At 34.5% G+C, this 21,411-nt stretch overlaps 1 protein-coding gene across 3 annotated transcripts in view; it reads left to right on the forward strand.

Annotated features, from left to right (window-relative positions):
- Window positions 1–21,411, forward strand: part of cyp33 (peptidylprolyl isomerase cyclophilin-33) — a 165,169-nt gene that overhangs the window by 112,587 nt on the left and 31,171 nt on the right. For all 3 annotated transcript variants that reach the window (XM_090402107.1, XM_090402105.1, XM_090402106.1), the window contains 2 exons: window positions 5,628–5,733; window positions 15,510–15,585. In XM_090402107.1, the coding sequence (XP_090258233.1) occupies window positions 5,628–5,733; window positions 15,510–15,585 (182 nt within the window). The remainder of the gene's footprint in view (window positions 1–5,627; window positions 5,734–15,509; window positions 15,586–21,411) is intronic.

Below are 21,411 nucleotides of genomic sequence, written 5' to 3' on the forward strand. Positions count from 1 at the left end.
TACTCTCAGAGATGTTATCAGACTCAGACAGAATGCATGATGTTTTTAAATTTTACAAATAATTAATTTGTACAAACACATTTGACTGTAATTTTATTTATATATAGATACTGCATTGCTTAAATTAATTTTTGTACATACATGCTATTTACAAATTTTTTTTGACTGTTTATGTATTGCTGTAACCTTTGATCTTGTGTACTGCTATAATCTTTACTATGGTGCAGTATAACCTTTGCTGTTCTTGTGCCAGTAAATCATAAACTGACCACCCAACCAATACTATGAATCTACACTAATATTCTCAACAGCCTGTAATGGCATGAAGATAACTTAGTAAATTTCAGTGCCATAAAAACTACAGGGCTGCTTTATTACCTGCAAGAAAGATCCTACTTCACTCCCACTCACTTTTGATAATGTTCCAATTTCCTTTGATCTTAAATCAGCTTTCTCTTCTTGGGCAGATTGTCATATTCAGTTTATCCTGGCATAAGCATATTGTATACATAGCCCCTCAGCCTCTACAAAGCTTGGTCTTCTTTTCTTTTTATCTCCTAATACTTTATAACTTTCAGATCTCACCAACCTTGGAATATTGTTCTTATATTTGGGTTGGTGTACCCAAACCCTCTCTAAGAATTCTTGATGATATACAGAAAAAGACAGTCTGATTATTTGGTGAACCTTCCCTTACAGATTCCCTTCAGTAACTATCCGATAGACATTCCGGTTTTGCATTGTGCCTTTTCTATAGGTATTTTTATGGAGACTGCTCCTCTGAATTAGCCACTACCATTCCACCATTTTCTTCTAACCATGTAAGAACTAGAGCAGCTAATGGCCTGCACCCACATTGTCCAACTCCAGACATACCAAACAAACTTCTCACCTCCTTCATTCCATACACCTCTATTCTTTGGAAACATATCGATAGATTATTACCAAAGAATAGAGGTGTAAGCCATAAACACTTACCTGCACATGACACTGTCATGTGATAGGTCCTGTGATCTTTCATCATAAAAAAAAAATTAAAAAATTCTTTTGTTTCCTTGGAAATGCAGCACAAATATAATTTTAAAGTTCCCCTTTTTTTCTGGAAACACCTTTGTTATCCTTGAGAACAAAAAAATTATTTATTTTGTGTTTAAAACATTTAACTGGAACAAGACCTACTACACAATGTATATGTTACCAACAAAGTGTGAAAAGCAGGCATTCTATAGAATGCCTAGGCGTTTTTTGGCAAAGTATGAAATGTCTGGGTTTTTTTTTAATATTTTACATGCTTTCCCTAGACATTGTATAGAATACCTAAGCATTCTATAGAATGACAAATACTATTTCAGATATATTTTCATTTTGAAGTTTTAAATTTTGCCACCATGGGAGGTTAGGTTAGGTTTTGAAGTTGTAAATTTTGCCGCCATGGGAATGTTAGGTTAGGTTAGGTGCTGGCGGTTGTTATGAGTGTGACAGACGATGGTTTTTACTGACTTGGAACTGATTAGGTTAGGTTTTGAAGTTTTAAATTTTGCTGCCATGGAGAGGTTAGGTTAGGTGCTGGGTGGTTGTTATGATGTGTGTGACAGATGATGGTTTTTACTGACTTGGAACTGATTAGGTTAGGTTTTGAAGTTTTAAATTTTGTCGCCATGGGGAGGTTAGGTTAGATTAGGTGCTGGCAGTTGTTATGAGTGTGACAGATGATGGTTTTTACTGACTTGGAAGTGCTAAAGGAATTTTAAACCAACTCTATGACAGATCACAATTCACTTTATGTCTCAAGGACTTACTGAGAGTTGGAGACGTTCTGGAATGGCATTTTGAATTGCACTTAACTGCCTTTTTCATGCAAAAGCACTTCAAATTTCGGCACTTGGTCTTACAAGTACACCTCACAAACACTCGGCCACTACCCATGGATTGAGTGGAAGCAGCTGCCCGGAGAGCTATTTTGTGGTCAGGAACGTCTCCAACATCTCCAATGGTTTAAAATTCCTTCAGCAGTTCCAAGTCAGTAAAAACCATCGTCTGTAACACTCATAACAACCGCCAGCACCTAACCTAATCTAACCTAACCTCCCCATGGCGACAAAATTTAAAACTTCAAAATGAAAATATAGCTGAAAGTTCCACGTCGGTAAAAACCATCGTCTGTCACACTCAACAACTGCCAGCACCTAACCTAACCTCCCCATGGCAGCAAAATTTAAAACTTCAAAATGAAAATATAGCCGAAATAGTATTTGTCATTCTATATAATGCCTTGGAATTCTATACAATGCCTAGGGAAAGTATGTAAATATTAAAAAAAAAAAACAGACATTTCATACTTTGCCAAAAAACTCCAAAGTGTGAAAAATTGCTTTTCACGCTTTGCCAGTAACATATATAAAGACAGCCATCTGCTACTTTGGGAAGACTATATTATCACTTGACAATTTTATCCACATTCACAACTTGGCATCCTTGAAAAGAAAATTCATCTGTTAATTCAGTAAAACTGTTTGCTTCCCCTCTTAATGATCTTATTCTTCCTTCTGACTTAAAATTGTATTGTGTTTTAGAAAATCATTCACAAAAAGATAAAAAGAAATTGTGAAGCTTGAAAAGATTTCAAATTGCAAAATCTACTGGTACAGACTATTGTTATATGACACTTTCATGGAGTCCAAGAACTTATCATACAAGGCTGATCTATGCCATACTCATCATAACAATTCACATCTTCGTTACACCATCTACTACTCACCACATAGTGTTTTTACCTGTTAGTTATGTGTATTTTCTGGGGATTTGCTTTTGTGAATGAATAACTCAAGTTTCCAGGAGGAAAAAACCTTAGTACTGTACCTCCATATGAGATCGGCTAACTCACCTTCAATTGAAAAAGCTGATATAAAGATTTATCTCATCTTAACAAGAATTGCCAAATGCATGCAACACTACTTCTGCAGATCATTATTTGACACAGGCATATACATGCACAAGAAAAAAAGAAAGTGAAATGCCAGAATTAGAATATTTTAAAATTTTCTTTGGCAAATGAAATAAAAAATTAAAAAAAAAAAAAAAACTAAAGTATGAAAGTACATTATGTTATACAGTAATATTTGTGTTTTGTATATAATTCTTTATTAATTTCAGTAAGGAAATACCGTGAGTAGACATATTACTAACTATTATAATAACGGAATTAACTCACGTAAATTATTCTTTATTCGTAGAATTTTCACCTGAGTATCACAGGCATCATCAGTATACAAGACTAATTAAACAATAACTGTTATATTCACAAAGCACCACCTAAGTAGCTAAGGTTAAATTTCCTAAATTTATTTAATTATTATTATTATTTTTTAAATTATTTAATTATTTAGTTATTTAATTATTAAATAATAATTATTCAATTATAATAATTTAATTTATTTTTATTTATTTATTTTACGGCCAGTATGCGAAACTGAGATCGAAAACTACGATCTAAGAGTTTCATGCCGAAGAACTATCAGCGAATCCAAGCGTAAGTGAACACCTGGTAGTACAACACCAAGGCAGAAGCAAAGGTGGAGCAAGATTACTCACTATCCTTGATATTTTCTCATAATGTAAAACACAGCTCTAGGAGATGTAATACTGCCTTACATTATGAGGAGAGGTCACTACCCAGACCGGTTTCAACCTTTTTTTGAGGTCTCATCAGTGAGTAGGTAGACCTGGATGATACCTAAGTTTAAGTGAAAAGAACTTACATACCTTCACTATATGAATGCCAGAAAGGTGTGCCCATATATTATAACTAAGATAAAAAGCCAAACGGCTATTTTTTTCTGGTGAAGTTAATTAAATTAAGAGGATAAAAATCCCTTATTATTTTACAGCCAGTATGCAACCTCAAAAGATGAGACCTCAAAAAAAGGTTGAAACCGGCCTGGGTGGTGACCTCTCCTCATAATGTAAGGCAGTATTACATCTCCTAGGAGCTGTGTTTTACATTATGAGAAAATATCAAGGATAGCGAGGTAGCTTGCTCCACCTTTGCTTTGAGTTGCCTTGGTGTTATACTACCAGGTGTTCACTTATGCTTTTATTCGCCGATAGTTCTTCGACATGAAACTCTTAGATCGTAGTTTTCAATCTCAGAGTTTCGCATACTGGCTGTAAAATAATAAGGGATTTTTATCTCCTTAATTTAATTAACTTCGCCAGAAAAAATAGCCATTTGGCTTTTTTATTTTATTTTTTTATATAATTAAATATATATATGTGTATATATATACACATATATATACACACATATATATATATATGTGTATACAATTATATGTTAGGAAAAATTTGCTGCTTTACAAAGTACTATCTCCCACAAGGGGGGAAGACGTAGACCATCAGATCTGTTTAGGTTAGGGGAGTGAAGTAATGTTTCACATGTTTCTTTGTATAGCCGTTCCTATTAGGAACGGAACAGTACAAACAGAGATAGTACAAAGATAGGAACGGAGATAGTACAAAGTACTATCTCCCACAAGGGGGGAAGACGTAGACCATCAGATCTGTTTAGGTTAGGGGAGTGAAGTAATGTTTCACATGTTTCTTTGTATAGCCGTTCCGTTCCTAATAGGAACGGCTATACAAAGAAACATGTGAAACATTACTTCACTCCCCTAACCTAAACAGATCTGATGGTCTACGTCTTCCCCCCTTGTGGGAGATAGTACTTTGTAAAGCAGCAAATCTTTCCTAACATATAATTGTATACACATATATATATTTAATTATAAAAAAAAAATTGAATAATTAAATAAATTTAGGAAATTTAATCTTAGCTACTTAATCATAGGTGGCACTTTGTGAATATAACATTGTTTAATTAGCCTTATACCTGTACTGATGATGCCTGTGATACTCAGGTGAAAATTCTACGAATAAAGAATAATTTATGTGAGTTAACTCCATTATTATAATAGTTAGTAATAATTCTTTATTGTATTTTGGATTTTAAATTGGGAAAGAGGGAGAGTAAGAATAATATAACCTGTAGTCCTCAATTTAACATTAACATTCATCAAAAAAAAAAGTATTTTCTCTTGAACATCAGTTTGAAGTTATAGTTACAGCAGTTATTTAGCTTATTTAAAGAGCTTTAAAGATTTGTAGTGAATTTATTTGAGAATATAACATCATCTGCATATAAAGTGAAGAGATTTAATATATCAGATGTAATGTAAAAATGCTTCTTAAAAAAAGTATTTTCTCTTGAAGATCATTCTTTAATTGTAAATCATAGTTTACCAATGATACATACATGAATATCCTCACCAGGCACATAGACCAACTCATTCCAATATTTTGAAAATCAGTTTTTGTTTTAATAGTATTGCTTTATGTTGACAATTTACAATGAAATGACACTGTTGTAAAAGTGGAAACTGTTACCAATGAATGTAAATGAATTTACAAGAATGAGACTACATGAAGCAGAAAGAATATGATATGCAATTAAATGAGCTCCTTCTTGACATACAACATTCATGATATACAGCCAGTGCATTGTCTGTTAATTTGCAGATCAAATGTATTAAAAAAAAAAAAAAAAAAAAATCCTTTACCTTGCCCATTAGATGTGCCAGGGTGGAGACTTTACAAATCATGATGGTACAGGAGGAAGATCTATTTATGGCAGAAAGTTTCCAGATGAGAACTTTACATTAAAACATATTGGTCCAGGTATGGACATGCTATTATTAGAAAATACAGTATGCTCTTTGCATTTTATTTATTACTCTGTCTTCCTTGAGAGTTATGAGTTAAGCAAATCCAAATTTTAGATGAGGATAGAATTTATTTATAATCCTCATTTAAAATTCATCTTTTATTAAATTTCTAAATTTTGATTTAATTAAAATTTTAAAAAATTCTAGCACTATAGCATTTTAACAGTAAAAATTGTTTAATGAAGACCTCATCATGGATCTGCAAAATATATATATATAATTAAATTCTTAAAACTTTGAAGAAACATTTCTGATGTTGTTCTTTAGATTTTTTGCTAAACCCACCTTCATATTGTAACAGTTCTGAGTTATAGTTACAACTTTCCAGTATAATATTTATGATATTATACAGTTACAGGATTTTATAATAAAATCTATAGAATTCAATTGTTTCATTTTCAGTTTGCAATAAAACTTTATGTTTATTTGTTTTAATTTTTGCATATATTTCTTGAATTGACTATATGAATTGATTTGCTTATCTTGTAAAGTTCTATTTTTATTTTATTCATCATTCTTTGTTTCATATACATTAACTTTTTATCATTTCAATTCATAGGTTTTGAAACTAATGTACCCATTTCTTTTTTTATTTTATTATTTTGTTATTTTTTGAATTGAAGTTTATAGCATTTTTACATTTTTTTCATTTCATTTATTTATTTTTGGTTTTTATATGTGTGTACTTTGTTGGTTGTGCTTTGATATATATATACATCTTTTTAATTCTCTTATGACATTATTCAATCTTACTGTTTTTTTTTTTTTTTTTTTGCAACATCTCTTGTTTCTTTCATATTCTGTTTTTGTTGCGTTGGAATTGTACCAGTTTTGATGCTAATAAGTATTTATTATGTTTTCCATTTCTCTTTTTTTCCCTCCATTTTTATTTTATTTTATTTTTTTTGCTATTATCACATAATGATTAGCTTAATTCATATAACTTTTAGTTTTATAACTGTGACTTATGTTGTCAGGATGACTTTGTATATTCATGAGTTGTTCTTTTGTAAATTTTTAAACATCGAATTCATTATTCTTACATGATTATAATTGACCATTTCAATTATTTGTGCCCCCACAAATTTATCTACTATTTGATTTAAACTCTCATTATTTAAAACCTATTCTCACATTTAAATCTCTGAACAAGTACAAGGTGATCAAAATTAAAGTATCCTTGTTTAGAGCTTTGTGGAGTGCCACCCAGTGATTCAATGCTGCAAAACTTTTCAGGAATACATTGTGCATCATGCAGAAGCGATATCTGAGAGAAAAAAAAATTAGTTCCAAAAGGGGCACTGTATGATTTATCAAATGTAGATGTAGTCATTTTTCTGTGTATGTAAGAAGGATCAAAGTGACACAAGCATAAATAACAAATTTTATTCACTTTATGCATTCACAGGCTGTATTGTTCAGTGTGCTGCTCTTCTGGTATGCCACAAACTGCATTCTTTGCACAGTGTGTTCAAACTACCAGCAGAATGCAGCTGGTTTGGACTGATGTTGCGCACATGCTTCCATTATGCTGTCTTTCAGCACTAGCAAGTTATCAGGACGATCCTGATAAACCCTGTCTTTGAGAAATCCTGAGATCCAGGAGTCACAGGGGGATCAGATCAGGTGAATGAGGTGGCCATGCAGTAGGAAATGCACAGCTGATCACTCTGGCTTCCATTAATTGTTCTCGAAGACCTTCCTGTATACATCAGCCGATATGTGGAGTTCCTCATCCTGCATGAAAATGACTGTATCCATGCACAGGTGCTGCTGTAGCTGTGGTACAATAAAATTGTTTATCATATCACTATACCTCTCAGCAGTAACTGAGCAGGTCACAGGACCTGATGGTGAATGTCCTCAAACAACAGTGGTCCAATGATAAATGAAGCTGTAAACTTACACCAGACAGTAACTTTGGGTGAATGCAAAGGAATTTGTTGAATTGCATGCATAGCCCATACCTGGCAGTTGTGGGTATTCATAGCTCCTTTCAGGTGAAAGTGAGCCTCATCTTTCCACAAAATCATCCACTGCCACACAGCATCCAACTCCACTCAAGCAAGGAATGTTAAATCGAATATCAGTCAACCTTCAAAGTCTTGCAGGCACAACTCCTGTGTCAGGGTTATCTTGAATGGGTAGAAATGCAGAATCTTATATAGAATTTTCCAGAGACAGTTGTGTAAGGCACAGCCATGTGTTTTGATGCAACATGTGCATTGCAGGAATCAACACTGTTGTTTATAGCCTGCTCCATAACAGCAGTAGCAATTTCATTCACTTGTTTTGAACTGATTGGTTTGTATCCTCTGCTAGGTCTAACTCCCAATGATCCTGTTTCTTCAAAACGGCTAATCGTCAGTCGCAGAGCACATGGAGATAGTGGATTTTGTCAATATTTGTTCAGGCAACAAAATTCACACAGTGTATCAATAACATTGCAATCGTTTAAGTGGTATGGCTTCACGAGCAAAGCATGTTGGGGCAGGGTTAGTGCCATCACTGGATGGTATTCACAACCAGAACAAATGAAAAAATCTTGTGTCATCTTTTTAAACCTGCTGAGTTGCATGATATGCAAATTCCACACATTTGGTGTTTACAACACTTCTGAATTTTGGTACTTTTTTAGATATCACTTCTGCATGATGCTCAGTGTATTCCTGCTTTGCAGCATTTGGATCACTTGATGGCCTTAAACAGGGACACTTCAATTTTGATCACCCTATATTTGAAACAGAAAATAGTTAGCAAAAACTAGGGAAAAGATTTCTAGGAAGATCATCTAGGACGAATAAATTCATTTAATATAGTAGACTATAATTAGATTTTTTGTGTTATGAACTGCCAACAAGCTCAAATCAAAGTCCCATTCTAAGCTCTTGCTAAGCTCAGTATCAAATAAAGGTATGTTCAAAATTCACTATAGTTGATGAGATGATGTCAGCACAACTGCCACATCAGAGAGAATGTTGCTGTGATGGCTGATATGAAAGGTCACTCCTACCGGAGATGGAAGGATAGTATTCCTAATGCCCACAGTGATAGGCATTTGCAACCAACTGCTCAGAAAACTGTGATTGGATGACTTTTCTTTGCTTAACTGTATTATTGTGGATAATGCTTTATTACTGCACATTCTCTTTTTGTAAGCAAGTAAATATACAACCAATGATCACTGATAAGAAATTGGAAACCTTTATATTAGTTAGTCCCTTCAGAATTTGCAGAAGAATTGGAAAAGTACCACGTGGACATAATTAGCATTACCGAGACAAAGAAGACAAAAACAGGTGAGATCTTACTATGTGATAAGTATAGGTTATTTTCAGGCAGTAATGATCAAGGAAAGGAAGGAGTAGTGATAGCATTCAGCACCAAACATGAAGATATACTTCTTGATTGGAAGGCAGTTTCAAGTAAAGTTATGTGGGCAAACTTCAAAATGGGGGACATGAACAATGAAACTTATTTGTGCTTATGGTCCCACAGAAATTTCTCCCAAGGAAGAAGTGGAGGAAATTTTTGAGTCATTAGAACAGAACAGTCATAAGAAAATGGAAAATGTGGTCCTTGTTAGAGATCTGAACTGGAAATGAATCCCACCAGGCATATAGGAACATTTTAGGAAAAATTTGGAGAAAAGGGCAAAGCCAATAATAATGGTAAGTATTTATTGGACTTCTGCTCAGGACACAGACTAGTCATTACTAACATAAAGATGTGCACAGGTTCACATAGAGAAAAGACACAAGAAATAAGAAATGCCTCATTGACTATGTCATTGTTGATAGCAATATCTTCATGCCCATTCAAGATACAAGCACATACAGAGGATTTGAAATTAGAAGTAACCATTACTTAGTACTAAGCAGGATAAAAATGGATATCACATTGAAAAGAAGAGCAGCTTAAGAAAGTTTTTAAAAGAATTAAAGTTGAGCAGCTTTTACAAGTAAATTGTAGACTCGACTATACAAACATTATTGAAGAAAAAATTAAACAAATTGAAAACAAGAACCAAACCTTGGAGTCTCAGTGGCAAACTCTGAAGACATTGATTGATTCAGCTAGGGAGATATGTGGTGAAGTTGTCTGCAAGGATAGAAAAATAAGAACACCATGGTGGACAAACAAGGTTAAAGAAGCGATCCTGGAAAAGAAGAAAACATACCAAAAGTTCCTAGCAAATAAGTCAGCAAATGCCCTAAAAGAATACAGAGAAAAATGTAAGAGTTAAGCTGTGTGCAAAAGTAGCTAAAACAGACGTCATGGGAAGACTTTGGTAAGTATATAGAAAATAAATATCAGGAAGGTTGCAAAATGTTTCTGGAAGCTATTGAAGAAGCTTAGAAATGGAGGAAAGAGTACTGTATAAATGTCTGAAGTAATTACTTTGAAATACTATTAAACAAACCAAGCAGTGACAGAACCACACTAGATAATTTTCAAGAGGAATGCAAAGAGGAGTATATATCATTACTTGAGTTTGAAAAAGCTGTCAGAAGCTTGAAATGGAAAGGCAGCTAGAGTAGATGATGTTCGACCAGAAATGCTATAAGTATTTCATATCCCCATGTGTCCCGAAGGCACAGAGGTCTGACATACGTCAGTTTAGGCCCTGTGAGAATGACCAGTCCTCAGCAGAATGCTGACAGCATCAAAAGATTGATTCCCTTCCAATTACTAACTGTGCTCGGACTTGCTTAGCTGTTTGCCTGAGCCATTAGTAGCAGATACTCTACCAATCGACCAACCTTTGCTGGCAATGCTTTAAGTATGGAGATATAAAAGTTTTGCAGTGGCTTCACTGCATAATTCAGAGAGCCTGGTTAGAAGGCCAAATTCCCAATGATTGGAGCAGAGCTCTTGTAGTACCCATTTATAAAAAAGGGAATAAAGCTGAATGTGAGAATTACAGAGGAATTTCTCTACTAAGCATTCCAGATAATATTTATGCAAGCATACTTGACAAAGAAGTTGTCATGATCAGATTTTCACTTTAAGACAAATAGTTGAGAAATTGCAGGAATGTGACAAAGTGCCCACAGAAAAGTTTTTTCAAAACACTGCAATTATATGTTAAATTGTCCTACTTTGGCCAAACAGGCAGAACAACAAATATCAGGATTTCAGAACACAAAGACTACATCCGGTTTCACCAGTACAGCTGTCTGGGCTGGCAGACCATGCCTTAGATACCCACCATAGAATTCGCTGAAAGAAAACAAAAATAATACACCGCAGCAAGTTTAAATATGAGAGATTATTCAAGGAATCTTCAGCAGCTCTAAAAAACGTTCCTAACCTCAACAAATTTGGGAGACTTACATTTTGAGAACTTCAGCCCAACTGCCAAGTCAACCAAATTAGCCCACCAGAGGGCACCATTAGGACTTTAGGAGCAATATTAGTTTCTTGCTTTCTTCCTCATTTGCTTTTGTTAGTGCCTGCATGCACATACCATATCTTTATGTTCCTGAAGATGGCAACGTGACGTTGCTGAAATATAGAAGTTATTTATTAAAGTTATCTTTAATTAATATACTTTATATGCGTTGTTAATTCCGTAAACTAATTACCAGTTATGTATGACCAACGTATAAGCCTTGCTACTAGAATATTGACATTATTAGCATTCAAAAATGTGTCAGCAGAGCTAATCTAAGGTGGTATGGCCACTTAAATAGAAGATGAGAGAAGTTAGCAAAACAGGTGTTAGATGGCAGGAAAGAAACTCAGAGGAAGACCAAGGTCTAGGTGGATTGATTCGGTTAGAAGAGCCAGCACAAAATGTTAGATATGACAATATTGAAGTGCTCACAAGTAATAGATTGATTTGGAAGAAAATGGTCAATAGGAAATTAATAATAATGTAAACTTAACCTTGGAGGTACATATCAGGAAATTGATGGTGATGAAGATGACCATCAGAATTTTATGTAATTTTAAAATTAAAATTTTTGGAGCTAGAATTAGTTTGTTTAAATTGTTAATAGTGCTTTAAACATTTTGGATTGTTTTAATGGCCATAACAACTTTGTTCTTTGGTAAGAAGTTTATGATAATATCTTTTAGTTAAACTTGGTTCCAGACCTTTCCTTACTCGGTACAATGAATTTAAATGATTTAGGATATGTCTATTCACACATTGATTTAAAATGAACTGACAATTGGTTTTTCTCCTATTAAAATATCTAGAGCAGTTTTATTAGTTGATATACAAAGGATTTCCCTGACTTTCCTTGGTTGTATCAGAAAAGAGAGCAGAAATTCTTAACAAAAAAGCTTTATTCTTTACTCTTACCATTTATGTAAACACATTCAAGAGTATAGTTGTTTCTACTTGTGGCAGGAAGGCCTTCTGTCAAGGAAGATTTCCTTCCTCCAAAAAACTTATGAACTAAATTAAGGTCAGTGAAAGAAGAAATCGATTACTGAAGGAATGTGTTGAAATTTTGTTGGATAGAAGAGTTGAAAAGGTACTCTGCTGAATGCTGATACTTTTTAGACTGCTTATTCTCAAGACCCTATTCTGGGAAAAAAATAGTCCCCCCCCCCCAAACCTTGCTTAATGACAAACTGCTTCTTTCATTTTTTCAGATTTGATATTAGTCTGCTACATTATCATACTTTAAAAGACATAAATAAAAGATCTGGTTTTATGAATCCCACCTATGAAAGGTTGTAAATTTATTGCACATTAGTACTGTGGATGAAAGCTAAGGAAAATTCTTGAACCCAGCTCTACCGACCAAATTGAACTCTTTTCCAAAAACTATGATAAAATTTATTTCCTACTTTATTAAATTAGAGATTTAACAAATATTAGATAAAGTTGGTGAAAAATTGTTGATAAGAAACTATAGTCTATTCATTATGTGTTTGTCTTGATGTCATCTTGTGATCTGGCAGAATGTACATTGTTATTCTTAATTAGTTGAAGAAGGTAGATGGCTTCATTTCATCACATTCCATAACCTGCCAGGTTATGGAATGTGATGAAAGAGATGGAATTTTTTCATAAAAAAGAATGGGTCATGAAGTGTTAACATAATAGTTGTAATGGGAATGCCTTGTTGACGCACGCGCGCGCACACACACACACACACACAGTGTTTTTTTTAAAGAAAATTACAATTAAAAAAGAAACACATCCAATGAGAATTGGCAATGCTGCTTAACTGTAATGGCCTTGATCAGCAAGACACATGCTTATTTTAAGTGCCAAACATCCCATGAATCATTTGTGCTGTCATTGTTGTTTTCCATTATATGTATACTACTTCTTGATTGTTTCTGAAAACTTGATTTTCAGGTTATTATATAGGGAACTATTTTTGTATATTTGAGAACAAAGATGCACTGTGATTTTGTGTGGTTTCAAAAAAGTAGTCAAGAAATATTAGCAAAGTGATGAAATGCTTACAGATCAGCATCACTGAGCAAAGCAGTAGTAGTCATATGTGATGAAAGCATTTTAAAGATGGGGACAGAACCCACTGGTTGATGATGCTCAGAACAGGAGACCAGGTATGACTTTTGAGACCGTCAGGAGATGGTCTCACAATGGAAAGAGGACAGAGATTAATGATACAGTTAAGAAAAGAAAAGTCATCCAAATGAACCAATGTTGCACAAACTGAGCTTACCTATGAAAGATTATTTGTAAACCTATAGTACATTTTGTACTGTAGGTGAGCTAAGGGTAATATCCAAAAAATATCCTTAGCCCACCAATGGTACAAAATGTACTATAGCTTTGCAAATAACCTTTCATGGATGGGAGCACCATAAAAAAAATTAATAAATAAATAAATATGCTGCATGAATTAATGCATTATCTAGAAACAAACTCATTATTTCATCATGAGCTTCAGTGTTTTTTTTAGTGAATCATAAATGATGCTTAAATGTCTGTCTAATGAGATTAAAAAAAAAAAAAGCAGCAATATCAGCATCACTTTTCCAGGCAAAAGTGCTGCTGTGTAAAATTTCTTCAGTGGAGGAAATTTCTTTACAAATATTTCACTGCTATGTTGATTCTGGATTATAGTGTCTAATCCAAGAATCAACACAGGTGATAATGGGTAATAAAAAAAAGTTATGTTATTCAAGAAGAGTCAAATATTGCTGACAGACTTCCACATACAATCATTGATGTCTGTCATTGAAACCACAGGGAACCCACCTTGCACGCACTGAGCCCACCCATGAAAGATAATTTGCAAACCTGTAGTACATTTTGTGCTGTGGGTGGGCTAAAGATTTTTTTTTTTTCCTTTTATAAATTTTTGTATTTTTTTAAAAATTTATTTTTGCATCGTCTGGAAACCGTGTTCTAGAGACCACACATGGAATTTTTTCAAGCCATTTCAGGCCTCCAATAAGTAGGCCAATGGTCTTACACTGGGCAGTGAAATTCATCTCCCCCTTAAAGACAGTCACAAACATCCATGTCCATGGGAGAGTCGAACCTGCAGTCTGTTGGTTTGGGGAATAGAGTACTCTAACCACTCAGCCAACTAGGCCAGCCATATGGTGATAGAGGCTAGTAGTCATCAGTGGAATACTCATAGAATACTTGTTCTACTGTTCCTCCTTTGTCCTGTATGATTTCTGGTTGTTTCTCATGAACATGAGCTATGAGGACACGAATTTGGCTCTGACACAGAAGTGAAGTCACCTGCTACCAAGCACATATAGACTTGAGATATAGGTCTTTCAAAATTCTGTATTTTCTCCTTAGACAATGACTAAGCCAAAAGACATCAAGTATTCTACAGTGTCTTTTGCTACTCTATCACTGCTACTATGAAATAGAAAAGAAATCTTAGATCTGCAGAGATCCTAGTCATCTACATAAATCTAAGTTGTAATCTTTCCGATTGCTACACAGATGATTCATCCTTGACGAACAACAACATCATGTGCATATGCATATAATATAGCTCTGTATATGTGCCTGTGCACAGAACTGTTTTTAACTGACTGGAATGCTGAAATGCTGTTTAACACCGTGGATGTTTATGTACTACTACCATTTCTGTATAGAGCTTCTTATATAATTTTCTACCAAGTTTTTTTGTAATGATGAAACTAGCTATATGGCTATACATTCTGTACTTGCTCCCTTCTAGTATTAACTACATAAACTACCTCTCAAGTCTCTAATGTTAGCAAAGTTTACATATTCTCTCTCTCTCTCTCACACAATCACACATTCTTAAAAGCCTGTAAAAATGCAATATTTCTTCTTTTTTTATATAAATCCTTCATTAAAAAAGAATTATGTGGGACTAGTATTCTGTATGCTTTAAAGATTAGAGATAATCCAGTAGCCCAGTCTTCTGGATGCTAAACATGTCCAGTAAGCAGGTGGTGGTGGTCCCCCACACTAGGTATTAAAATTTGTCTGCCACCTAAAAATATTCACAGACATTATCCATGCTAGAAGCGGGATTAGGACTCATGACTTGTTGGCCAGAGAGTAGATGTGCCACAATTAGCCAACCAGACTCACAGTTAAAGTATTCTCTTAGTAATAATTATAATTGTATTATTTTGGAATATGTATTTATAATTAAAATTTATAGATCTTAATATTTTTTTTGGGGGGGGGACTAAAAATGCAAAATTATTTTTTTATTTTCATTATTTTTTTATTATGTTTTTTTTTTTTTTTTTTTTTTTTTTTTTTTTTTTTTTTTTTGTACCCCATAGGAATGTTGTCCATGGCAAACTCAGGACCTAATACAAATGGTTCTCAGTTCTTTCTTACTACAGCCAAGACAGACTGGTAATTTTTCATTTATCACTAGAAATTGTTTAAAATAGCATTAAGAGCAATACAATATTTTCCTTAATTGTTTAGCATGTGATCATGATCTTATGCAATCATGCAATTGCACAGTATATTATATTAGCAAAATAATAATACAAGCCTGGCACTGCACTGCTATTTTTCATGAGAAAATACTCTTTTCTAGAGATCAAATGCAAAAGACAAATTCTTGTTGCATAGATGATTTTAAGGTTGACTCCTGTTCCATGTTGCCTTTTTATGCTCTCTTATTCCAGTGGAATCACCCTACATCCTGTAACTAAATTAAATCTAAAATTAAAACTAAATTAAACTAAATTAAATCATCCTGCAAATTAACCCATGTACAGCATATTCCTAAGAAGGGCAATAAATTATTATGATCAAACTACTAATCCTCAAAAGTAATGGAGAGAACCATTAACACCCAACTCCTACACTACCTTGAAAAGTACTCAATTAATGAATGACCTATAAATATTCAACTAATAAATGACTACCAGTATGGATTCTGATAGTGCCAATCAATGGGTAATTTCTCAAATGTCACTCAACTCTGGATAAGTACCATGGAAACGTTTGGCAAATCTCAAATTTTGGCAATTTTGATATCTCCAAGTCTTTTGGCTGGGTTTGGCACAAGTGTCTATAAAATAAGCTCTCATCATTTGGTCTGTCCTATGACTTCTCATCTGGGTTGCCAGCTTTCTCTCTGGATGTACATTGCACATGATGATGGATAGTTCCCTATATTCTACCTATGCAACTAATTCTAGGGTCCTGCAAGATTCTTTTTACTCACCCATCCTGTTCCTTTTATATATCAGTGACCTGCAGCATTTGACCACCAATCAAACACACAGTTTTTCAGACGACAATTACTACATTCCTTCTTCTCATTTGACAAACTTATACTACACAATCCACAACTTCAGAGCAACAATCTCTGTAACCCTAAATTCTGATCTCCAAAACCATTCTGATAACCTTGTCAATTTAAGTGCATACAAAACACAGTTCTGCTTTATTTCCCACAAAAAAGGACTATATTCTTCCAGCTTTACCTTTATCAACACCAAATTCTCTAGTTAAGATAAGATTTCTCTCCTTGGGATTACCCTCAAGAGCCATACTCAATGGATGGGCAGAAATTAACAAATCAGGCCAAGAAAAATCCTAGGGAGTTTTTTCAATGTGTGACAATTAGAAAGAAGAATGACTATGGCAAGATTATGTTAATGGATGAAAATGGTATATTGGTAACTGCTGTAGAGGAAATAGTTGATGTATTCAGTGAATATTTCATCAGGGTGAAATCACGAGAAGCTCAGGTGTCAAGGAAATGGGAGAAAACTTGTTGGTAAGCAAGTAAGAGGTATACGAGGACTTAAGTAAGCTTGATGTCAGTAAGGCAATAGGATTTGATGACATATCACCATGTGTCTTAAAGGAATGCTCTAGGGAGTTAGCAGCAGCCTTGACTTACCTGTTTAATAAGACTTGTAACATCACCAATCCCATAGGAATGGAACAAAGGTAAAATGGTTCCATTTCATAGAGGTTGGTGATAAAGTTAAGGCAACAAATTATAGGCTAATCTGTATATCTGAAATTGTAGTTAAGGTGTAACAGTAATATATTCTATGATTATTAGCATGGATTTGTTAAAGGGAGGACATGTTTTACCAACTTACCTGTATACTATAACAAGGTGATATATGTATCAGACAAGGAAGATGCATATGCAGTGGTGTGCTTATATATTGGTATTGGATGCTAGTTTAGTTAGTTGGATAGGTGACTGGCTGTCACATAGCTATCAGCAAGTTGTGTATAGGGATGCACTATATCGAAAGAGGAAATTCACTAATGGTTTGCTGCAGGGATCTGTTTTGGGGCCATTGTTGTTTAACTTGTATATTAATGCTATTGGAATGAGTTTAACTGGAGATATACAACTGGGAAGAATGATGAGGAGTCAAGCAGATGTCATGACTTACAGGACTTGGATAGATTGTATGGATGGCCAAAGTAAGTGTATCTGTTTAATGATTCATAGTATAAGGTGGTAGGCAACAATGGGATGTAAAGTATACACTTGGTGGAGAAATTTTGTAGGAGGTTGAAGAGACGAGATCTGGGAGTGGTGGTGACCTGAAGTTTAAGGATCATGTAGCACAAGTTGTGAAGTCATCACATCATATTATGACAATAATGCAGAAAAATTTAATGTGCAGAAAGATAGAGGTTCTGGTTCCATTGTATAAGACCTTGATCAGACCTTATATGGATTATTGTGAATAGATTTAGTTACCTGGTTTTCCTGGTGATGAGAATATATTAGAATGCATCCAGAGAAAGACTGACAAGGTGGTAACTGGTTTTTTAATGCGAGATATGAAGCCAGGTTGAGGGAATGCAATTTGCAAAGCCTCATAATAAATGTCTCAATCACACCCCCAACCATATTGTCCTCCTATATCAGTGTTTCCCAACCTTTTTGATGTCGCGGACCCCCTGTAGCGAATGTTAATTCACTGCGGCCCTCATAAAATCCAAAATGGAAATTTTGTATATTTTACGTATTATAAAGACGAAGTAATAAATTACAATTTTACGACACTAAATGTGTCATTTATGACAATGCAATACTGTTATAAATGGAGATATTCGGAAGAATATCTCCATTTATAACAGTATCAATTAGAACATATCAATTAGGCCAGGTGTGAACAATAGGTGTGAGCAACATGATAAGATAAAGTTTTAAAAGAGGTATACTGTGAGTAGACGTATCGATACAAAATTAATAATGGAAAACTCACGTACAAAGATTATTTAATAGTATAATTTTCGCCTGTGTGTCACAGGCATCTTCAGTACATTTTAAGCTCAAAATTAAACAATAACTGACAATTCCAAAAAGCACCACCTAAGTAGCTGGTATAAGATCAGCTAATCTTTCCTAACTTTTTATTGTATACATTTTTTTTTTTTTTTTTTGTTAGGAAATGTATTGACCTTTTTAGTTATCTTACACCACTTACTTAGGTGACGCTTTTTGGAATTGTCAGTTATTGTTTAATTTTGAGCTTAAAATGTACTGAAGATGCCTGTGACACACAGGTGAAAATTATACTATTAAATAATCTTTGTATGTGAGTTTTGCGTTATTAATTTTGTATGATAAGATAAAGTTTAATGAAAATAAACTATCCCGCAGACTCCCGGGTGTCTGCGGACCACAGTTTGGGAAAACACTGTCCTATATAAATAGGATGACAAGAGAGGATGTGATTAAGACATTTAAGTTGATAAGGGTATTTGGTTAATATGGAAGAAATTTTTCATAGAATGGTAAAGTGGGGGGCTAGAACACAGGGAGCATCTTTTCAAATTTTTTGATGTGCCAACTTCACAAATTTTCAAAAACGCTGCCAGGATAATGAGGTAATCCCAAATTGTGTAAAATTAAAGCACAGTTTCTCTTCACAGAAGGCTCTCCGCATTTATAACACATGCTAGCTTCACCCTACTATGAGAACAAATTACCGCTATGCACATGCTCCTAGCCGACATAAACAAAGCTATTCGGGTACTAGAGGAGAAGCTTTCCGACATGCTGAACCACGACCTTTGGACGATTCTCTATGACGTCTCGTGCACTTCGGCAGCAAAAGAATTTGAAAAGATACAAAGTCGGCACATCAAAAAATTTTAAAACTTGAAAAAGGACTCTACCTCTGAACCTCAACAACCACTCAACACTGTAATCAAGCTTTCTTTTTCCGTTACTTTGAAGCCTGAGGCATTCAATGCACTGGCACGTGGCCACAATTTCACCATATCTCCTAAGAAAATACCGGCTAAAGAAATAATGATTCATATAGAATATGGTATCCGCAACCTTCCAAATCATATCGCCAACAATATCAGACTAGATGTAGTTGGTGTTCTCACCAAAGCAAGATCACCAAAAACCATCCTATCCAAAGGAGAATATAAAGCTACAAGAAATGAAGAAAAACAATAAAATAGTAATCATCAAAGCGGATAAGGAAAATGCCACTGTGGTTCTCAACCAAACTGACTACACAGTTAAGCTTAATGCTTTATTGTTAGATCGGGTTACCAACCTCCTTACTGAGTAAAATCCCACCAGCTCCTAAATTAGAACACTCCAAAGGCTCCTCAAGAAGGTCACTTCTTGGCCTGTGGAAGTTACCAACAAACTAAAACCTTTTAACTCTAGATCTCCCCGAATATATGGACTTCCAAAAATACATAAACAAAATGTGCCATTACATCCCATAGTGGATGGCATTGATTCCCCCACCATACAAATTAGCCAAAGCGCTCGCACACTATGCTGGAAATACACCGTCGTACATAAAAGACTCAGCCCACTTCAAAGCAAGTATAGAAAACCTCTCACTCCAACATACTGACATAATGGTCAGTTTTGACGTCTCCTCCCTATTCACAAATGTCCTACTCAAGGAAACCTTAGAGCTCATCCAAGCCAAATTTCCTCCCGATATCTCAGCCCTATTTCAGCTCACAATGAACTCAGGCTATTTCGTTTGGCAAGGAAAATTCTACAAACAGATAGAGGGGACAGCCATGGGATTCATCACTCTCCCCACCCCTGGCCAACTTCTTTATGGAGAATTTTGAAGTCCCACAAAAACCCACTGTTTGGCTTCGCTACATTGATGATCTGTTTGCTATTTGGCCACAAGGCTCAGATACACTCCACTCCTTCTTAACACATTTAAACAACCAACACCCTAGAATCAAGTTCACCCTGGAAAAAGAGAAAAACGACACTCTAATCATCACCAGACTGATGGATCCTTGGTTTTCTCTGTTTACAGAAAACCCACCCATACAGGCAGATACATTCACCAACAATCCCCCCCCCCCTCCTCACAGCAATATGGGGTTATAAAAACACTATATAACAGGGCAAAATTAATCTGTTCAGATGACAATGCTCTAACCAATGAACTAAACCACTTTCTTAGCCAATGGCTACAACCCCCCAAAAATATTAAAACCAGTTAAACACCCTCAGCTCTAAAAAACTTTCCAAACCTCAACAAATTTGGGTGCATGAGACTGTCCCAAATTTGGGAAGCTTGCATCTTGAGAACTTCAGCCCAATAGCCAAGACCCAATATCGCCTGCTAGGGGGCACCTTTAGGACTCTAGGAACAACAGTAGTTTTCTCTTTTCTTCATTTGCTTTTTGTAGTACCTGTGTGCATGTCATTGTTGTATGTTCCCATGAAGATGGCAATGTGACATTGCCGAAATATAGGAGGTATTTATTAAAGTTTCTTTTAATTAATATGTTGTAAATTCCTTAAATAATTTAATAGTCATTATTCTTAAGGGGCACCCGTAGTATAGAAACACTGGTTATTCTTGTGATTAAATATAAAAATATAAATTATATATATTCTACCATATATATGAAAGATGTTTTAGACATACCTTGGTGGATAAATAACGGATTCATTAGTTTCTCTCACTCCTCTGAAGACAACTCTCAGTCGAAATGTTATATACACTGTAATTTTTATTTTTGTTCCTTCATTCTTCATGGAGGTTTATTATGTCACGTAGTATGTATTCCTTTGTTTTTTAAAAAAAACTTCCATATATTTTTAGCTTTATTTTATTCCCTTCTGGTAAAAAAATTACCATGTTCTTTTAATGTACTTTAAGGTTTTAAATTCCTCTTCTAGTTTATTTTACTAACATTGTTCAATCAAAATTATGTTCCAAAAATTTTAAA

Source organism: Typopeltis vanoorti, chromosome 12, assembly GCF_054136105.1.
Source record: "Typopeltis vanoorti isolate ZY-2024b chromosome 12, IOZ_Tvanoo_1.0, whole genome shotgun sequence".
NCBI lineage: Eukaryota > Metazoa > Arthropoda > Arachnida > Uropygi > Thelyphonidae > Typopeltis > Typopeltis vanoorti.